This window comes from Vulpes vulpes, chromosome 13 (assembly GCF_048418805.1).
Source record: "Vulpes vulpes isolate BD-2025 chromosome 13, VulVul3, whole genome shotgun sequence".
In the NCBI taxonomy this organism is placed as follows: domain Eukaryota; kingdom Metazoa; phylum Chordata; class Mammalia; order Carnivora; family Canidae; genus Vulpes; species Vulpes vulpes.
This window is the reverse complement of record NC_132792.1, coordinates 159,693,877-159,710,278: the sequence shown is the minus strand read 5'-3', so window position 1 is coordinate 159,710,278 and position 16,402 is coordinate 159,693,877. Positions and strand designations below refer to the sequence as shown.

General features: G+C 61.2%; 1 protein-coding gene across 1 annotated transcript; it reads left to right on the top strand.

Moving 5' to 3' along the window:
- The first annotated feature begins 5,622 nt into the window (after positions 1-5,622).
- Positions 5,623-12,810, top strand: LOC112934546 (tubulin alpha-1C chain). Its single transcript, XM_072733513.1, has 5 exons — positions 5,623-5,745; positions 7,189-7,411; positions 8,422-8,570; positions 10,181-10,861; positions 12,439-12,810. Exons 1-5 carry the CDS (start codon positions 5,743-5,745, stop codon positions 12,730-12,732), a joined length of 1,350 nt encoding a protein of 449 aa, XP_072589614.1. The 5' UTR covers positions 5,623-5,742; the 3' UTR covers positions 12,733-12,810.
- Positions 12,811-16,402: the final 3,592 nt, after the last annotated feature.

Genomic DNA, 16,402 nt, shown 5'->3' with positions numbered 1-16,402 from the left:
CTCTTCTATTGGGGGCATTTGCCAGATGTCAAAGGGGGCAGTGCAGGGGCTGGTGGGTGATTGGGACAGCCTTCCAGAAGTAGGGGTCTGGGCCTGTCAAAGAGTGGTAGACTGGGTAAATGCTTCTCGTATGGGGGTGAGGCCCTCAGTCCCCTGCACCCCAAGAATAGGGGTGAGCCAGAAGTAGGAAATAGGCTGAGGGGACTGCAGCTTGGCTTCCAACAATGTGAGGCCTTGAAATTAGATTAAGTCGATCCCAAAGTGGTAGTTTCCCAAACCCTTGGCATAAGCAAGTAAGAATGCTCTCTGGAGGAAAATACCGTCTTTAATTTCAACTTGTTTCTACAACAATTTTGCTAATACCATATTCTGAATGTGACAAAATGAAACCAGGCATATGAGACAGGATATTAAAACCAGTGAGGGCCCCCTGGGTGGCTCAGTGGCTGAGGGTTTGCCTCTGGCCAGGGCATGACCCTGGGGTCCTGGGATTGAGTCCCATGTCAGGTTCCCTGCATGGAGCCTGCTTCTCCCTCTGCCTGTGTCTCTGCCCCTCTCTGTATAAAGTCTTTAAAAAAAGAAAAGAAAAAAAAAAAAAAAAACAGTGAAACAAGAGGCCATGGAAAGAGGCCCGTAGAAGCCACAGATAGTGGAGCAATCAAACACAGACTATAAGATAACGCCTTACTCTGTTCAAGGAAATAAGCAAGTTTTGGGAATTTGAACAGATACCTGGACATGTGAAAAAAATACGAATGCTAGAGTTAAAAAAAAAATCCAATAACCAAAATTAAGAATTCAGTGGAAGTTTTTGACAGCAGATGATGCATAGCTGAAGAGAGAACTAGAGAACTGGGAGCTAGGAATGATTCTCACATATTTGCAAGACTAAAACACAAAACCTTATACATTCCTGAGAGCAATTCAAAGGAAACACATTTATAGGGCCAGAAAACTACAGCCCAGAGGCCAAATCCACTCAGGCTAGCATCTGATTTGTTGAGATTCAGGAGCCTGTGACCTAAGAATGGTTTCTACCTTTTGAAATGGTTACAGAAGTTCTTATGTAGTATCTCCCAATTTTACCTCTTAACCTGCAAAGACTAAAATATTGATTAACTGGTCCTTTAAGAAAAAAAAAGTTGCCAAATCCTAATTTTGTAAAGATGTCGACTTTTCTCCACAAACTGATGTATAAATTTAATAAAATCCTGGTGAGAAAAAACATTTCTTTTTTTTTTTTTTAATTTTTTTTTTATTTTATTTATGATAGTCACAGAGAGAGAGAGAGGCAGAGACACAGGCAGAGGGAGAAGCAGGCTCCATGCACCGGGAGCCTGACGTGGGATTCGATCCCGGGTCTCCAGGATCGCGCCCTGGGCCAAAGGCAGGCGCCAAACCGCTGCGCCACCCAGGGATCCCAGAAAAAACATTTCATGAAATTCATCAAACTGATTGTAGGAGTTCTATGGGAGTGCAGAGGACCAGGCTAGCCAGGACAGCCATGGAGGAACACAAGAGGCAGAGTTTCTCTGTTGGACAGACATTGTCACAAGAATGGACAAACAGACCCAGGCATGTCACACCTTGATTTATGACGAAAGCAGGGGTGATGATTTGGAGGGAGCACAGGAGGGTTCCTGCAATGCTGGAACTGCTGTTTTCTCATCTGGATAGTGGCTCTGTAACATTATTAAGCTGTACGTCTTTTGTGCACTTTTCTGAATATATGCTGTATTTTCATAACAAGAGTTTGAGAGAATGTAACTAATGATTCTACACAACGCCCACTTTCCTTTTTTAAGACTTTTTAGAGGCAGCCCCAGTGGTTCAGCGGTTTAGCGCTGCCTTCAGCCCAGGGTATGATCCTGGAGACCCGGGATTGAGTCCCATGTCGGGCTCCCTGCATGGAGCCTGCTTCTTCCTCTCTCTCTCTCTCTCTCTCTCTCTGTCTCTCATGAATAAATAAAATCTTAAAAAAAAAAAATACTTTTTATTTGGGGGGGGCACCTGGGTGGCTCAGTAGGTTAAGCGCCTGTCTTCAGTTCCCGTGATGATCCCAGGGTCCCTGCTCATTGAGGAGTCGACTTCTCCCTCTCCCTAGGCCCCTCACCACTCTTGTGCATTCTCCCTCTCTTGCTGTCTTGCTCTCTCTCCTTGTCTCAAATCAATTTTTTAGATCTTTTAAGATTTTATTCATGAGAGACAGGGAGAGAGGCAGAGACACAGGTGGAGGGAGAAACAGGCTCCCTGTGGGGATACCCATGTGGGACCCGATCCCAGGACCCCGGGGTCACTCCCTGAGCCAAAGGCAGATGCTCAACTGCTGAGCCACCCAGGTGTCTCTCAATCTTTTAAATCTTAAAAAAAAAAAAAAAAATTTAAGTAATCTCCACACCCAACATGGGGCTTGAACTTACAACCCCAAGATCAGGAGTTGACTCAATCAAAAAAAAAATTAAAAAAAAAAAAAAAAGGAGTTGACTCAATCAACTGAGCCAGCCAAGCGCCTCCACACCCACTTTCCTAAACATTAGTTCTTCCCTTCAGAATTGGACGGCACTTCTTTTCTATTACCTCCTACATCTATACACATTTAATAATTAAACCTTGTCTCTACTTCCCTCTAAGGAAGATCAATTCCATAAGGGTAGGGACCAAGAATATGTGTTATATGTTAATTAATCAAATTTAAATGAAATTTTCAAAAAGAAATTAGGTACTGCACTTTTTTTCCCCAATACTTCTTGATAAAGACAATGGAAGCAGATGTGGTACAAGATCGCACGGCACATCTGTGTGGTCATGACCCTGTCTAAGCCCATAGGGTAAGAAAATAAAGGTGTTAGCTTCAGTAGTGCCAACCTTTCAATTGTGACCAAGGTGTTCTTGTGTTTGAAGAATTAAATTCCCAGAATATGTCTAAATATGTCTAAATGTTAGAATTTAAGGTCAGGTGAGGGAAATGTCCACCAAATTCACTTCAAATCTATTGAAACTAAAAAAAAAAAAAAAAAAAAAATACATTGAAACTTTGAATTCATGTAACCTTGTATGGAAACAATGTTACGTATGATGTGTAATTTGTAGCCTGTGACACAAAACTGTGTGTACCCACAGCAAAGTATTACAATAATGGTTCTAATTTTGGATGTCAAGAACAAGTCCTGGGGCATCCCGGGGGCTCAGCGGGGGAGCGTCTGCCTTTGGCTCAGGGTATGACCCCGGGGTCCTGGGATCGAGTCCCGCGTCGGGCTCCCTGCATGGAGCCTGCTTCTCCCTCTGCCTGTGCCTCTGCCTCTCTCTCTGTGTCTCTCATGAATAAATAAATAAAATATTTTAAAATAAATCAGTCATTTGAAAAGCCGGTGGTCCCTCTCCAGTACTGGCACTGGCTCAAGAACGAGTAGCCCAGGCACGGCCCTGTGTCTCCCTGTCTCCCTTGACTTCACCGCTGGGTGAACAGGATATTCTTGTTCCCACGAAGTCTCCACCTTCCTTGCTCCTCCCTCCCCCAGTCGGAGTGCGGTTGTCCTATGGATTCCGGGTCATTAGGGAGAGAGTGCCCGTAGGGAAAGGATGCAGAAACCTAGAGGCGACCGTGGCCTTTGCCTCCGAACTTTGTAACGCCTTCAACTCCCGAAGAACCGCGGGAAACGGCATGTGTGCAGCGGCGCTGCGGCTGGGGTCGGTGGAGTGAGGCGGAGAAAAAGACGGGGGAGAGGAGAAAACGGATGTGGACGCCGCAGCCAGCTGGGTAGGCGGAATCCGAACACCTTGCGGCAGAACTGACACGTGTGCGCTGTGAAGAAGAAGGTTGGTGTGTGTGACTCCCACGGACGGCACTGAGGGTCACTGTCGCAAACACAGGTCTACTTGGGGAGGGCCAATAAAGCGACCGAAGGACATTCTTAGCTGCCAGACACCAGCAGCCGGTGGTGAAACGCCGGACAGGACCGGGCACGGAGGACAGGATGGTGTTGAGCGCACGGCCAGGTGGCTTCGTTTTAATCAGACTTGCCCACGTTCAGGAGGATGTAACATTCGGGACGTTCTGCTTGGGGCAGTGACAGACCGGGAACAACCAGGTCTCCGGTTGTTCTCGGTTTTCAAAGTACTTATTTGGATGTTCAAGCGCAAGCTCACCTCACCCCTTGCCTGGAGGGCACCGCTTCACCGCCGCAGCCTCCTAGAACACAAGGGTTGAGATCAAAGGACACTCTCGAGTCTGGAGTTAACCTTTGCACCCCGCATTCACACCACCAAGCCACCTAGACCATGACGCAGTCTGAAAAATATCCCAGGATTCTTTTGAACGACACGTCTAGAGTCTTGTGTAAAAGCAGGTGCAGGTGACACGAACTTTGAGTCTTCCTGGGTTGTGGCAACGGGAAGTCACTACGGCTGCAGATTTTCCTAAAGCAACGATTCAAATCTCCAGGCCAGGCTGGCATAATTAGGGTGCAGGCACCTTCCCAGCGGGAAGGGAGAGCAGGAGATGACAGATGCTTTGGGTTCCTCTGGAACGTGCTGAAGGAGTAAGGTCGTCACTGGGGTGTCCAGTCATTTGATAGAACCAAAGGCCAATTAACCCTCCCAAACCAGGAAACCGGCCCATTTGTTTCGCTTACGTATTTAGAGAAACTGTGGAGGAGGGACGGTGCGCGGCCCTTTAGCTCGGAAACGCACGAAACCACCGCCCGGAAAACCAACCAAGTAACATCTATGACCTGCCTGAAATACCGCTGATGGGTCACGCCTCTGTGGGTCACCCTCGAGGGCCCCACAGCCCGTGGGCTCCTGTGACTCTCCAGAATAACATCCATGTTCGCCCTCCAAGTCTTCTCCAGTGGGCTCCGGGCAGCCTGGGCCCGGCCTCAGCAATCACCTGATCTCACCTGACCTCACCTGTTGTCTCAGTCAAGGGAGGTCAACTCCAATTACTTGCCCAGGAGCGCCCTCCGCCACCCACACCTGCCCTCCCCCACACCCGCCCTCCCCCACACCTGCCGGCCCGCCCTCCCCCACACCCGCCCTCCCCCACACCCGCCCTCCCCCACACCTGCCGGCCCGTCCTCCCCCACACCTGCCGGCCCGCCCTCCCCCACACCCGCCCTCCCCCACACCTGCCGGCCCGCCCTCCCCCACACCCGCCCTCCCCCACACCTACCTGCCCGCTGACCCCGAGCCGAGCAGCAGCTTGTCCCGCCCAGAAGCTCCCGGTACCTGGTTCTCGCCGCGGCACCTCTTCCCCGTGCGACGGCTGCGGGGCTCCGGGCTGCGCCCCCGCCCGAGGTTTCTGCACTTTTCCAGCCACGTCCGCCACGTTACGCGGGGAAAGACCTGGGCACGGGACGCGGCGGCCTCCGCGGAGCTCCCACCCGGGCAGGAGCGCAGAGCGACCCCCGAGGACCGCAGCCCGAGCTTTTCCCTCCCTTCGGCTTTACAAACCGGCCAATCAGCGGCCGCGGCAGCGAAGCTGCCGAGCTCCCGGCCAATGGCAGGGAAGGGGGCGGGCCTCGGGGGAACGCGGCCCAATGGGGGCGCGCAGGGGGCGGGCCCCGAACGGCCGCCGCCCAATGGGAGCCCGGCTGGAGCCCGGCCGCGGCTGGGCGCGGACTTATAAGCGGCGCCCGGGGGCCGCGCGGGGCTTCGTGGTGTGGCTGGAGCCTCGGGGCGCGTCTGCGGTCGGCGACCCTCGGCGACCCTCGGCGACCCTCGGTAGACCTCGCCGGAGCCGCCATGGTGAGGGGGCGCCGGGGGCGGGCCCGGGAGTCCCCGCGGGGGCCGGCGCGGGAGATCGTCCGGGGGGCAGCGGGGGGGGAGGGGAGGGAAGGGGCGCCCGGGCGGGGGGCGCGGGGGAGCGCCCCGGGGGGCAGCGGGAGGGGGAGGGGCGGGAAGGGGGCCCCGGGGGGTAGAGGCGCGGGGAGGGGGCGGGAAGGGGGGGCTGCGGGAGCGCGCCCCGGGGGGCCGGGGACCAGGGGGCGGAAGGGGGCGCCCGGGGCGGGGGGCGGGGGGCGCGGGGCGGAGGGCGCGGGCCAGGCGGGCGGCCCCGACGGCGGCCCCGAGTAGCGCGCGGGGACCCGGCCCCGGCCCCGGCCCCGCGACGGCCCCGCCCGGGACAAAGGCGCCCGCTTAGTCCCCGCCCCCGGGAGCCCCGCTGGGCGCGGGCGGCGGGCTGGGCGGCCCCGGGTCCCCGGGTCCCCGCGTCCCCGCCCGGGCGGCCCCCGAACGCGTCTGTGCGGCCCACGGAGGACGCCCGAGCCCGGGAGAGGCGCCGCCGCCGCGCAGGTGACCCGCGACGTGCTAAGACCGCGTGGGGGGGTGACCCGGGGTCCCGGCCCCTCGCCCCTGGCCCCGCCTCCCTCTGGGTCTCCCGTGAGTGGGTCAGTAAGGGAAGGCGGCCTGCTCGGGGCGCTGCGGCCTTGGAGAGCCGCCACGTGGGCCGCGCCCACCCGGACAGCCCACCCGGGACAGCCCACCCCGGCACAGCCCACCCCGACAGCCCACCTGGGACAGTCCCCACCCAGACAGCCCACCCGGACAGCCCACCCGGGACAGCCCACCCGGGACAGTCCCCACCCGGACAGCCCACCCCGGACAGCCCACCCAGGCCATGCGGACCCGCGCCCTGACCACCGAGTGGCGCTTCCACCCTGCGCGGGGCAAGGGCGACCCCACGGGCCGGGGCCCTCCCGCCAGCGGGACCCTGTGCATGAGCCTTAGCACTGGCTCCAACTCGCAGCTGCGGCCTCCGTCTGTCCCCAGACCTGCCCCGGCCTTCTCCCCGGGGGTGTGGGGGACACAGCGCCCGCGTGGGCACCGCGCCCTGGCTGGCCTGTCCTGGGGCGCAGGGCTCGAGCCCCCCTTCCTCCCCGGCCAGCTCACAGGCACCAGGCGGCTCTGCTGCTAGACGGCGGCTTCCCCGTCCCTGCCCCTGAGCACCCAGGCTTTAGGCACCTTTGGTCCCAAGTCCTGGGTGAATGAAGACAGCGGGAACCACCCACTGGCCTAGAGCGCGGCCGGCCTGGAAGGGGAGCCCAGGCTTCTGGGTTTCAGACCCTGTAACTCACTGCTAGGCCTCAGGCCGGGGGAGGAAAGATGAAAGGATGCATCCGGGGCCTTTCCTGGCCCGAACTGGCTCCCTCCTGCATTCACACCACGTCGCGGCTCCGCTTCCCCCAACAGCGCGAGTGTATCTCCATCCACGTGGGCCAGGCGGGCGTGCAGATGGGCAACGCCTGCTGGGAGCTCTACTGCCTGGAGCACAGCATCCAGCCCAACGGCACCATGCCCAGTGACAAGGCGCTGGGCAGCGGCGACGACTCCTTCAACACCTTCTTCAGCGAGACGGGGGCCGGCAAGCACGTGCCCCGGGCCATCTTTGTGGACCTGGAGCCCGCAGTCATAGGTCGGTGGCCGGGAGGGTATTTGTTGCCACCCCAAAGTCCGCGGGGAGCCCTGCTCAGGGAGGAAGCTCTTGGGACACAGGCAAGGCCCTGCCAGGAGCAGCACTGAAGCCTGCCGCTCTGGTCTGGACTCTGACTCCCGGGGGTTCCCCGGGGCTTCCTGTGCGGAGAGGACAATCGGTCACGGAGGCCCAGACCCGCTGGACGTGGCAGTGAGGGGCCCGGCCCAGGACGAAGGCCACAGCAAAGAGTGGGCGTAAACGCAGACACTTTAAGCTGCCTCTTTCCTCCCCCAGCCCCTTGAGGATCACGCTGCCTACGGACCAGAGCGCAGAGACCTGGCTGTCGCTGGCTCCCAGGCGGTTCTCCGCTTCCTCCCTTCTGCATCTGGATCTCCTCAGTTTCCTGTTCCTGAAAACTTCACCCCTCTCTTCATCTATCTTTCTTTTCTTTCTTTTTAAGTTTTTACTCATTTGAGAGAAAGCGAACATGTGCACACAAGCAGGGGGAGCCCCAGAGGGAGACGGAGAAGCAGGCTCCCCATGGAGCAGGGAGCCCCACGAGGGGCTCAGCCCCCAGGACCCCGGGATTGTGACTTAAGCCAAAGTCAGACACTTAACCGACCGAGTCCCCCAGACGCCCCCCCGCTCCGTCCTCATCTTTCCAGAGACCGTTTTGTGGGCATTACACTGTGGGCTGGGCTTTCTGCATCAGTGTGTGTTCTTGTCCTGCTAAAAGTCAAGTGAGACTCCCCTGGACGTGCTCCAGTTCCTCCCCAGGTCCCTCCCCAGGTAGACCGGGCTGTGAGGGAAGGCACAGTTAAAGCCCCTGACCCGTCCCCTGACCCGGGTCCAGGAAGGACTAACTAGACTTTGGAAGTGGGCGTTGCAAGGCCGTCGCCCCCTGCTCCCTCCTGCAGGTGCACCAGGGCAGCTTGGCAGCGTGGGTCCTGGCGCCCGTGGCCTGTGGGGATGAGACTCCTCTGACCTTTGCCCTCTCTCTTCCCCCCAAGATGGGGTGAGAACTGGCACGTACAGGCAACTCTTCCACCCTGAGCAGCTGATCTCTGGCAAGGAAGATGCTGCCAACAACTACGCCCGAGGCCACTACACGGTGGGGAAGGAGATCATCGACCTTGTGCTGGAGCGAATCCGAAAACTGGTGAGCGGACCCAGTGCCCTTGACACCTGCAGGATCCCACGTGTGTGGTGGTCCCGCCTGGCCGGGAGGCCAGACACATGTGGAAGAAAGGGAAACCGCAGGCCTGGGCTGTGACCCACGCCCCCCGGGCCCTGGTGGCTCCACTGCTTTGCGGGGGGTGGGCGGGGGGCGCTGGGGCCTGGGTGCAGGGCCTGGCTGAGAAGCCTGAGGGACCTGTTTGCCCTGAGCGTGGACCCAGGCCCCCGCCCTGCTGGCTCCCAGCTTTGGCAGGTCCCTCTGTCCAATCCAAGCCTCCTCTGAGCCCCAGCAGGTAGGTGGGGGCAGCCTGTGCTTCGGCTCCCAGGCAGAGCCCCGGAGAGGCTCCTGCTTACTGGTTAGCGTAACCACTTCCCACTTGACCCCACCCCTCGCCGGAGGCACGGAGTGCGGGCGTGAGGCCAACTAGCAGCCAGTTCCTTGGCACTGGTCCCTAGAGAGATCGCCCGGACAGATGCTCTGCTGCTCACGCTCCAGCGGAGGCTGAGGACTTGCCATCCACTTGGGGACTGGGATTCGGTGCTTGAACAACGTACCCCCTGGCTTAGGGTTTTCTTAAAAGGTTTATCGAAGGGTTGGAGTGAGTTTGTTTGGGGGCAGGTTTTTGTTGTCACCAATTTGCGGAAAGTTTGCTTTTAAGTGATTTTTTTTTTAATTTTTATTTATTTATGATAGTCACACAGAGAGAGAGAGAGAGAGGCAGAGACACAGGCAGAGGGAGAAGCAGGCTCCATGCACCGGGAGCCCGATGTGGGATTCGATCCCGGGTCTCCAGGATCGCGCCCTGGGCCAAAGGCAGGCGCCAAACCGCTGCGCCACCCAGGGATCCCCTAAGTGATTTTTTTTTTTTAGATAGACTTGCCACAGCGCTAGTTTCAGGCGGACGGTGTAGGGATCCGATAAATGGATGTATCGCAAGTCAATGGAGAATTTTTATATCCTCCCTCCCGGGGCGTCCGGTGTAGACCGATGCCCTTGTAGCCCAAGGACCAGCTACGTCAGAAGTCAGCGAGGGCGCTTGTTAACCCCGCGGGTCCCTGTGTTCCAGTCCTGGGAATCTCTGCTCGACGAGATGCCACCCCTGACACCCCTGCCTCCCCCACCTCCCACTGTCCTGCAGCCAGGTGGCCAGGCTACCGAGTGGAGAGGGCCCAGCTCTGACGTCCAGTCATCCGCCCCGTCTGACCCTCCTCTGCCCTCCCCTCCCACAGCCCCTCATGCCCCTTCACACACCCAGCAGGGCCCCTGGAGGTCATGTGTCCCCTAGACCTCCAAACCCCTGCAGGTGTTCTCTTCTCACCTCTACCGAGGCGAAGCACAGGAGCATGAGAGAACTTCCTGGAATGGTGGGAGTTTCTGTATCTCAAGGAGTTAGGTAATATAGGTAACACCGTCCACACCGTCCGTCGTACGTGCGATAAGACGTATACTCCTAAGTACCAGTTGTGCTGCAAAGCGTTTTCCTAAGTGCAGAAGGGAATACCGTTAGCCTAGGGCCCCATAGTTTTGCAGACAGAAGAGGGCCGGGGCGGGGGTCGTCCCCTCCATCCTAACGGTGTCCCCTCCTACCCCAGACAGACCAGTGCACCGGGCTCCAGGGCTTCCTCATCTTCCACAGCTTCGGGGGTGGCACCGGTTCAGGCTTCACCTCCCTGCTGATGGAGCGGCTCTCCGTGGACTACGGCAAGAAGTCCAAGCTGGAGTTTGCCATCTACCCCGCTCCGCAAGTGTCCACCGCGGTCGTAGAGCCCTACAACTCCATCCTGACCACCCACACCACCCTGGAGCACTCGGACTGCGCCTTCATGGTGGACAACGAGGCCATCTACGACATCTGCCGCCGCAACCTGGACATCGAGCGCCCCACCTACACCAACCTCAACCGGCTCATCGGCCAGATCGTGTCCTCCATCACCGCCTCCCTGCGCTTCGACGGGGCCCTCAATGTGGACCTCACGGAGTTCCAGACCAACCTGGTGCCCTACCCCCGCATCCACTTCCCCCTGGTGACCTACTCCCCCATTGTGTCAGCCGAGAAGGCCTACCACGAGCAGCTGACGGTGGCAGAGATCACCAACGCCTGCTTTGAACCCTCCAACCAGATGGTCAAGTGCAACCCTCGCCACGGCAAATACATGGCCTGCTGCATGCTCTACCGGGGGGAGGTGGTGCCCAAGGACGTGAACGCCGCCATCGCCACTATCAAGACCAAGCGCTCCATCCAGTTTGTGGACTGGTGTCCCACGGGCTTCAAGGCAAGTTGGGAGTGAGGTGGGGGTGGGAGGCGCGGGCCTGTGTGCCCGCCCAGGGGAGCGTCCCAGGAGCTGCAGGCAGGGCAGGGGTGCTGGCGATGGGGAGAACCAGGCAGCCAGCAGCTTTGTTCTCAACCAGCTCGGCTCATACAAGGCAGAGCGGGTCTCCTTCGCCCGGCAGATAGGCGCTCCCCGGGGCGGCCGCTCCGGCGGGGGCCAGGTGGCAGCCTGTGCGGGGGGCGCAGCCGCCTAACCCGGCCCCTGCTCCCAGGGGAGGGCTTTTGGGGTCACGGAAGGGCCTACCGTTCAGTGACAGGGCAGGACACGGGTCGGAGGGTCTGTGACCGCGGCCCCTTCCTTGAAGACTCGTGGGGAAGGCTTGCTCGACGCCCCTCTCGCTTCTGTCCACATCCTCAAGGCTGCTGGGCACGTGACCTACTTGAAGTTTTATGGGTTGTTCCAGGGTGAGCTTAGAAAGATTAAAGGTGGCAGCTGTGACGTTTAGGAAAACGCGGCTTCCCTGCCCGGTGACGCTGGTGCAGCTGTGACCGCGATGGGAGGGGACACAGGGTCGAGAAGCAGCGAGCCGTCACCCGCCAAGGACTCGGGCTCAACCAGAGACAGGTGCCGGGAGGTCTGGAGGCGGATCCTCCAGCTCCGAATTAGGAAAGCGTGGCCCCTGCAGGCAGTAGGCCCCAGCCCTTGGGGTGGTGAGCGGAGGCGACCTTCTGGTTTTCAGTGCTGAGTGTGAGGGTCTCCCTGTGTCCGGGCAGGGCGGTGCTTAAGGAGACGGGGCTTGGATCCCGCCGGGGACCTTCACAAGGTTTCATAGTCCCTAGACTGTTTTCTAAACTACAGGAGAGGGGGGAGATTGAGCACGGCTGACACCCGCGTGCCTGCTGCCTGGACTCAGCACCTGGGTTTCCTTTACGTTTGCTTTGCTGACCCACTTAGACTGGCCTACGGCTTTTCATGACACACAAGTTCGTTTTTGTGCCTAACGAGATTCATAATAGTTCTCCAAATTAAAAATACCAGGGCAGCATCCAAACTTTCCCACTCTCCACAGATGCCTTTCACATCAGGTTTTCAAAGTCAGGATTTAATCCAAGCTTCGGCATTATACGTGCCTCTTAAGTCTTTTTTATTTTTTAAAGATTTTATGTATTCATGAGGGACACAGAGAGGCAGAGGCACAGGCAGAGGGAGGAGCAGGCTCCATGCAGGGAGCCTGACGTGGGACTCGATCCCAGGACCCCGGGTCACACCCTGAGCTGAAGGCAGACGCTCCACCGCTGAGCCTCCCAGGGGTCCCCATCTCTTAAATCTTTTAACATAAAACATCCGCCCTTTTTCTTGACGGTGACTCGAAGGCACTAGTCTAGTCGTCCTGAAAGTCCCACGTTCTGGACTTGTCTGTTCCTTGGGTGCTGCACCCTGTCTGTCACCCCTGCGCCTCTTACCGGCTGGCGGACGCCCCACCCGGGGCCCGGCCCCCGTGTCTGGGGTGTGGGACTCCTACAGACCCCTTCCCAGCAACGCGGAACCAGGGCCTTACGCCACCCGCTGTTTCCTCTCAGGTTGGCATCAACTACCAGCCGCCCACCGTGGTGCCCGGGGGCGACCTGGCCAAGGTGCAGCGGGCGGTCTGCATGCTGAGCAACACCACCGCCATCGCCGAGGCCTGGGCCCGCCTCGACCACAAGTTTGACCTGATGTACGCCAAGCGGGCGTTTGTGCACTGGTACGTGGGCGAGGGCATGGAGGAAGGAGAGTTCTTGGAGGCCCGGGAGGACCTGGCCGCCCTGGAGAAGGATTATGAAGAAGTGGGAACGGAGTCGGCGGACGGCGAGGACGAGAGCGAGGAGTTCTAGGGCCCCTGGCGCCTGCCCGTGATCGGGCTCCCTGTCCTGTTTCCCTAAGCCCCACAAATACAGTCGGTGTCTGGGTGACGCGGGGCTCTCGTGACGTGCGGCGCGGCCGGGCGCGGGCCTCGGAGCGGCGACTTCCGTGTCCCCCTAGTCACGGGGCAGGGCGGCTGCCGGCGGGGGTCGGCGGCGCTGTCCCCGCCATCAAGGCCCCTGACGGCCGGCAGGGGCTCGGGCCGCGTGGCGAGTCCCCCGGTCCCCCGGTCCCCAGGTCCCCAGCCGGCCGGGGAAGGCCAGGGAAGGGCCAGCCCTGGGAGGGGTCGTGCCGTTGGCTGCCCCTGGGCGGGCGGAGGTCTGTGCGCCAGGCGCATCGGGGTGGGGCCGCCCGCGGCCGCGTGGACGCCCGGCGCCCGGGACACGGGTCTTCGGCGGGGCCGCGAACGTCTGAAATAATGTTGAAAGTGCCTGTGAGCCTTTGAGGCAAAAGAAAAGTTTGTTTTTTCATTTTTAACGGGTCCCTGACGAGAAAGGCCCCGTGGCTCTGGGAGCCGCCTGCCTGTGGCCTCGGGGCAGCCGAGGAGCCCGCGGGACCCACGAGGAGAGGCAGGCGGCCCGGCGCGGGGGTGACAGGAGAAGCCCCTGGGCCCGAGGGAGGCCGCGCCTCGGGGACCCCCGACCCGGAGGGCAGCCTGTGCTCCGGGCCTCACTCCGCCTGCCTCGGTTGCTCGGTTCTACCGTAGCTCGGACGTGTGCCTGCTTCGTCCTCAGGCCCGGCGAGCCCTGGGGCCTCCTGGAGGCGTCGCCAGCGTGGCCTTGCTCTGGGTCCGGGGCCCGGGCTTCCGGGTGTTGACCTAGGAACCGGTTCCCAATCCGTGAGCCTTGCCGGTGGACCCGGGGGGCGTTTCCACCCGAGCGCCGCATCCACAGACCTCGGCCCCTTCGGGGAAGCTGCGGGCTGCGCCCCTGCACGAGTGGCCCGTCCCGGCTCCGAACGGGTGTCTCCCCGCGGGTCCTCCGGGACGTCGGGCTCGGGGCAGAGGTGGGCTGAAGGCACAGTAGGAAGGGGAAGGAGCCAGGAAAGCCCGGCGCCGTCTGGAGACCTGGGCCGCGTGCGTCCGGCCTGTGCGCTGCTTGTCTTCACGCCGACCGGAGCGACCCAGGAGTGGGCCTTCCCTTCCCTCCCCCTTCTCCCCCTGCCCTTGCCGCTGCAGCCATTCACGGGGTAGCAGGCTCTCGAGGTAGGGACCCTCCTGAGGTAGGGACCCTCCTTCCCAACCCGCGCACACCCAACTCCGAGCCTGTCCCCTGCTGGGGTACCCGAAGGCTGAGCCGGCCGGGGGGCGGGGCAGGCCAGGTGAGGCATCGGGGTGAACCTGCCGCTGCGTTCTCTCCTGGCCCCAACCGCAGCAGGGGTGAGGCACGTCCCCTTTTCTCACTTCCTGTCCCTTTTTTGTGCGCATTTTCGAAAGAATCTTTTTGTTAAGCCTGTGTCTGGACTCCGCCCCCCTCCCAACAGCCACCACCGAGCTCTAGTTGAGTTGCGTCCCTGGGTCCCCAGGGAGAGCCCGGCCTGGGTTCCTTCCAAACTGGGGTCCTCGGTGGGGAAATGATGGAGAAGCAGAGCGGTGGTTGCCTTGGGAGGTGAGGTCTGCAAGTAAAGCGTGTCCCCGAGCATGTCCCCGAGCACGGCCCCGAGCACGCTCCTGGACAGTAGACCCTAAGGAGGCATTACCTGCGGGCACCACCCCCTGCCGTTCCTAAGTGACCCGGGTGCCCGCTGGGAAGTGGGCTCTGCAGGGTCCCTGGGGAGGAGAGAGGTTATCCTGCTGGGGGCCCAGGACATTAAGGGGCAGGACCCAAGGACAGGGAGGGTTAGAGCGTCTCCGCGGCAGCGCCAGCCCATCTTAGAAATCCTCCCTGCCCCCAGGCTTTAGTGTGGAGGCCTCGCGCCCCCCCCCGCCCCCGGGCACATTTTGAGCAAGGCCTAGTTCACGCTGCTCCCTGTGTCTCCCAGAGCTGGGCTGAGCCTCCTGCTGCGGAGCCCGGGCCGTGACCTTGGTTTCCTTGGGACGCGGTTCCTGCGAGTTCAGAGGGAGAGGCAGGTCCTCTGACCCGACCCCTCCCTGCACCCGCAGCTCCCAGCCCCGCGGCATCCGGCGTACGGGTCCTTGGCCTCGGGGGACCCGCCTGCTGCCCGCCCGTCTTCCTTTTCTGAAGCTCACGGGTGACAAGTGTGCGTGGTGCCCCCGGGGGACACAGGCTCCCAGCTGCTCCGTCCCGGAGGCCTGGCGCCGGAGCCCGGGGGACGGGGGGCTGCGTGGGGAGAGGGCCAGGCTGCCCGGGCGCGACGGCGGGCCGAGGCCCCGGAGGCATGGGTGGGCCCGCCAGGTGGCCGAGGGCCCGCAGCCCAGGCCTGAGATGGAGGCGGCGGCGCCAGGAACGGCCCTGAGCTGCGAGCCCGGCTGCGCCCTCGGTTCGCGAGGAAGTCCCGCGGCCTGCCGTGTGCCACGGTCCGCGTCCACGGGAGGGAGCCCACAAGGGGGCCGCGGCCTCCCGTGTCAGGCCTTCGGTGGCCAGCAGCCGGGGAAGCCTGTGGAAGTGACGGTTCCCCACCTGGGGTCCTGTTGCAGGACGGTTCTGGGGTGTCCGCCGCGGGGGGTGCCCCGGCTGGTGGGAGCAGCCCGGACAGACCCCGTCCGCCCGCAACTGCGGCCCCAAGACGCGAGGGGCCGCTCAGATCCCAGCCGGTTCCCTAGAGGTCGCGGCAGCTGCGAGCAGGGCCCGGGCGGGGTGGGGGGGCCAGAGCCACTGCCCCCCGTGGCCCATCCACGGGCCGCGCCCGGACCGAGTGCCTGAGCCTGGAGTCGGCGGCGGGGAGGCTGGGATCCGGCTTCTGGGTTTTACTCTATTTTTTAGTTTCTTAAAAGATTATTATTTATTTGAGAGCCGCGCTGGCATTGGGAGGGAGAACCGGGGTCCCGGCCGCCAGCGCCCCTTCCTCTAAAGCAGCAGAACCCACTTCGCTCCCGCGGCCGGAGAGGGCGGGGCTTGGTGTTGGGGAGCAGCAGGTGTGCGGGGGTTCCCGGGGTCCCCCCCAAGCCCCAGGGGCCACCCAGGTCTGCGGGCAGGAGGGGGCCCCGGGGAAGGGGCGGGGGCGGGCCAAGCCGAGCACCTGTTGCCCCCGCCCCTTACTTGCCACGTTGGGGGGCTTGTTCCTGGGGTGGGGGAGACCTGGCCATGGAGCCCTGGGCCCCGCCTCCCGGGAGCAGCGGGGGGTGCGGGGACCCACTGCCGGCTGGGAAGAGGCGCCCCCCACACACCCCTCAGGTGCGACACCCCTCGTGGGTGAGCCGTCAGACCCAGCCACGTGCCTCCGTGGACAAGGCCACAGAAGGGAGGCAGAGAGGAGGGAACGTGGGGTGAGGTGTCCACAGGGTCACACACTCACACGCAGGGTGGGATGTCCGTGGGGTCACACGCGGTGTGGTGTCCACGGGTCCCCCACCCCCACACGTGCTTTCCCGTGACCTCAGTGGTCTCCCGCATGGAGTGTGAGCAGCCGCAGCCTCTGCCTCCAGGAGGCCTGAGGTGGGGACCACGGCGGAAGGTGGGCACCAGGTCCTCTCGGCCCCCGGCCCGTGGGGTGGCCTGTCCCGTGCTGGGCATCTGTCCCCTC

Coding starts and splice junctions, on each gene's coding strand:
- LOC112934546 (XM_072733513.1), top strand. Junction 8,571..10,180: donor TGGAGCGAATCCGAAAACTG/GTGAGCGGACCC, acceptor CTCCTACCCCAG/ACAGACCAGTGCACCGGGCT. Junction 10,862..12,438: donor GGTGTCCCACGGGCTTCAAG/GCAAGTTGGGAG, acceptor GTTTCCTCTCAG/GTTGGCATCAACTACCAGCC.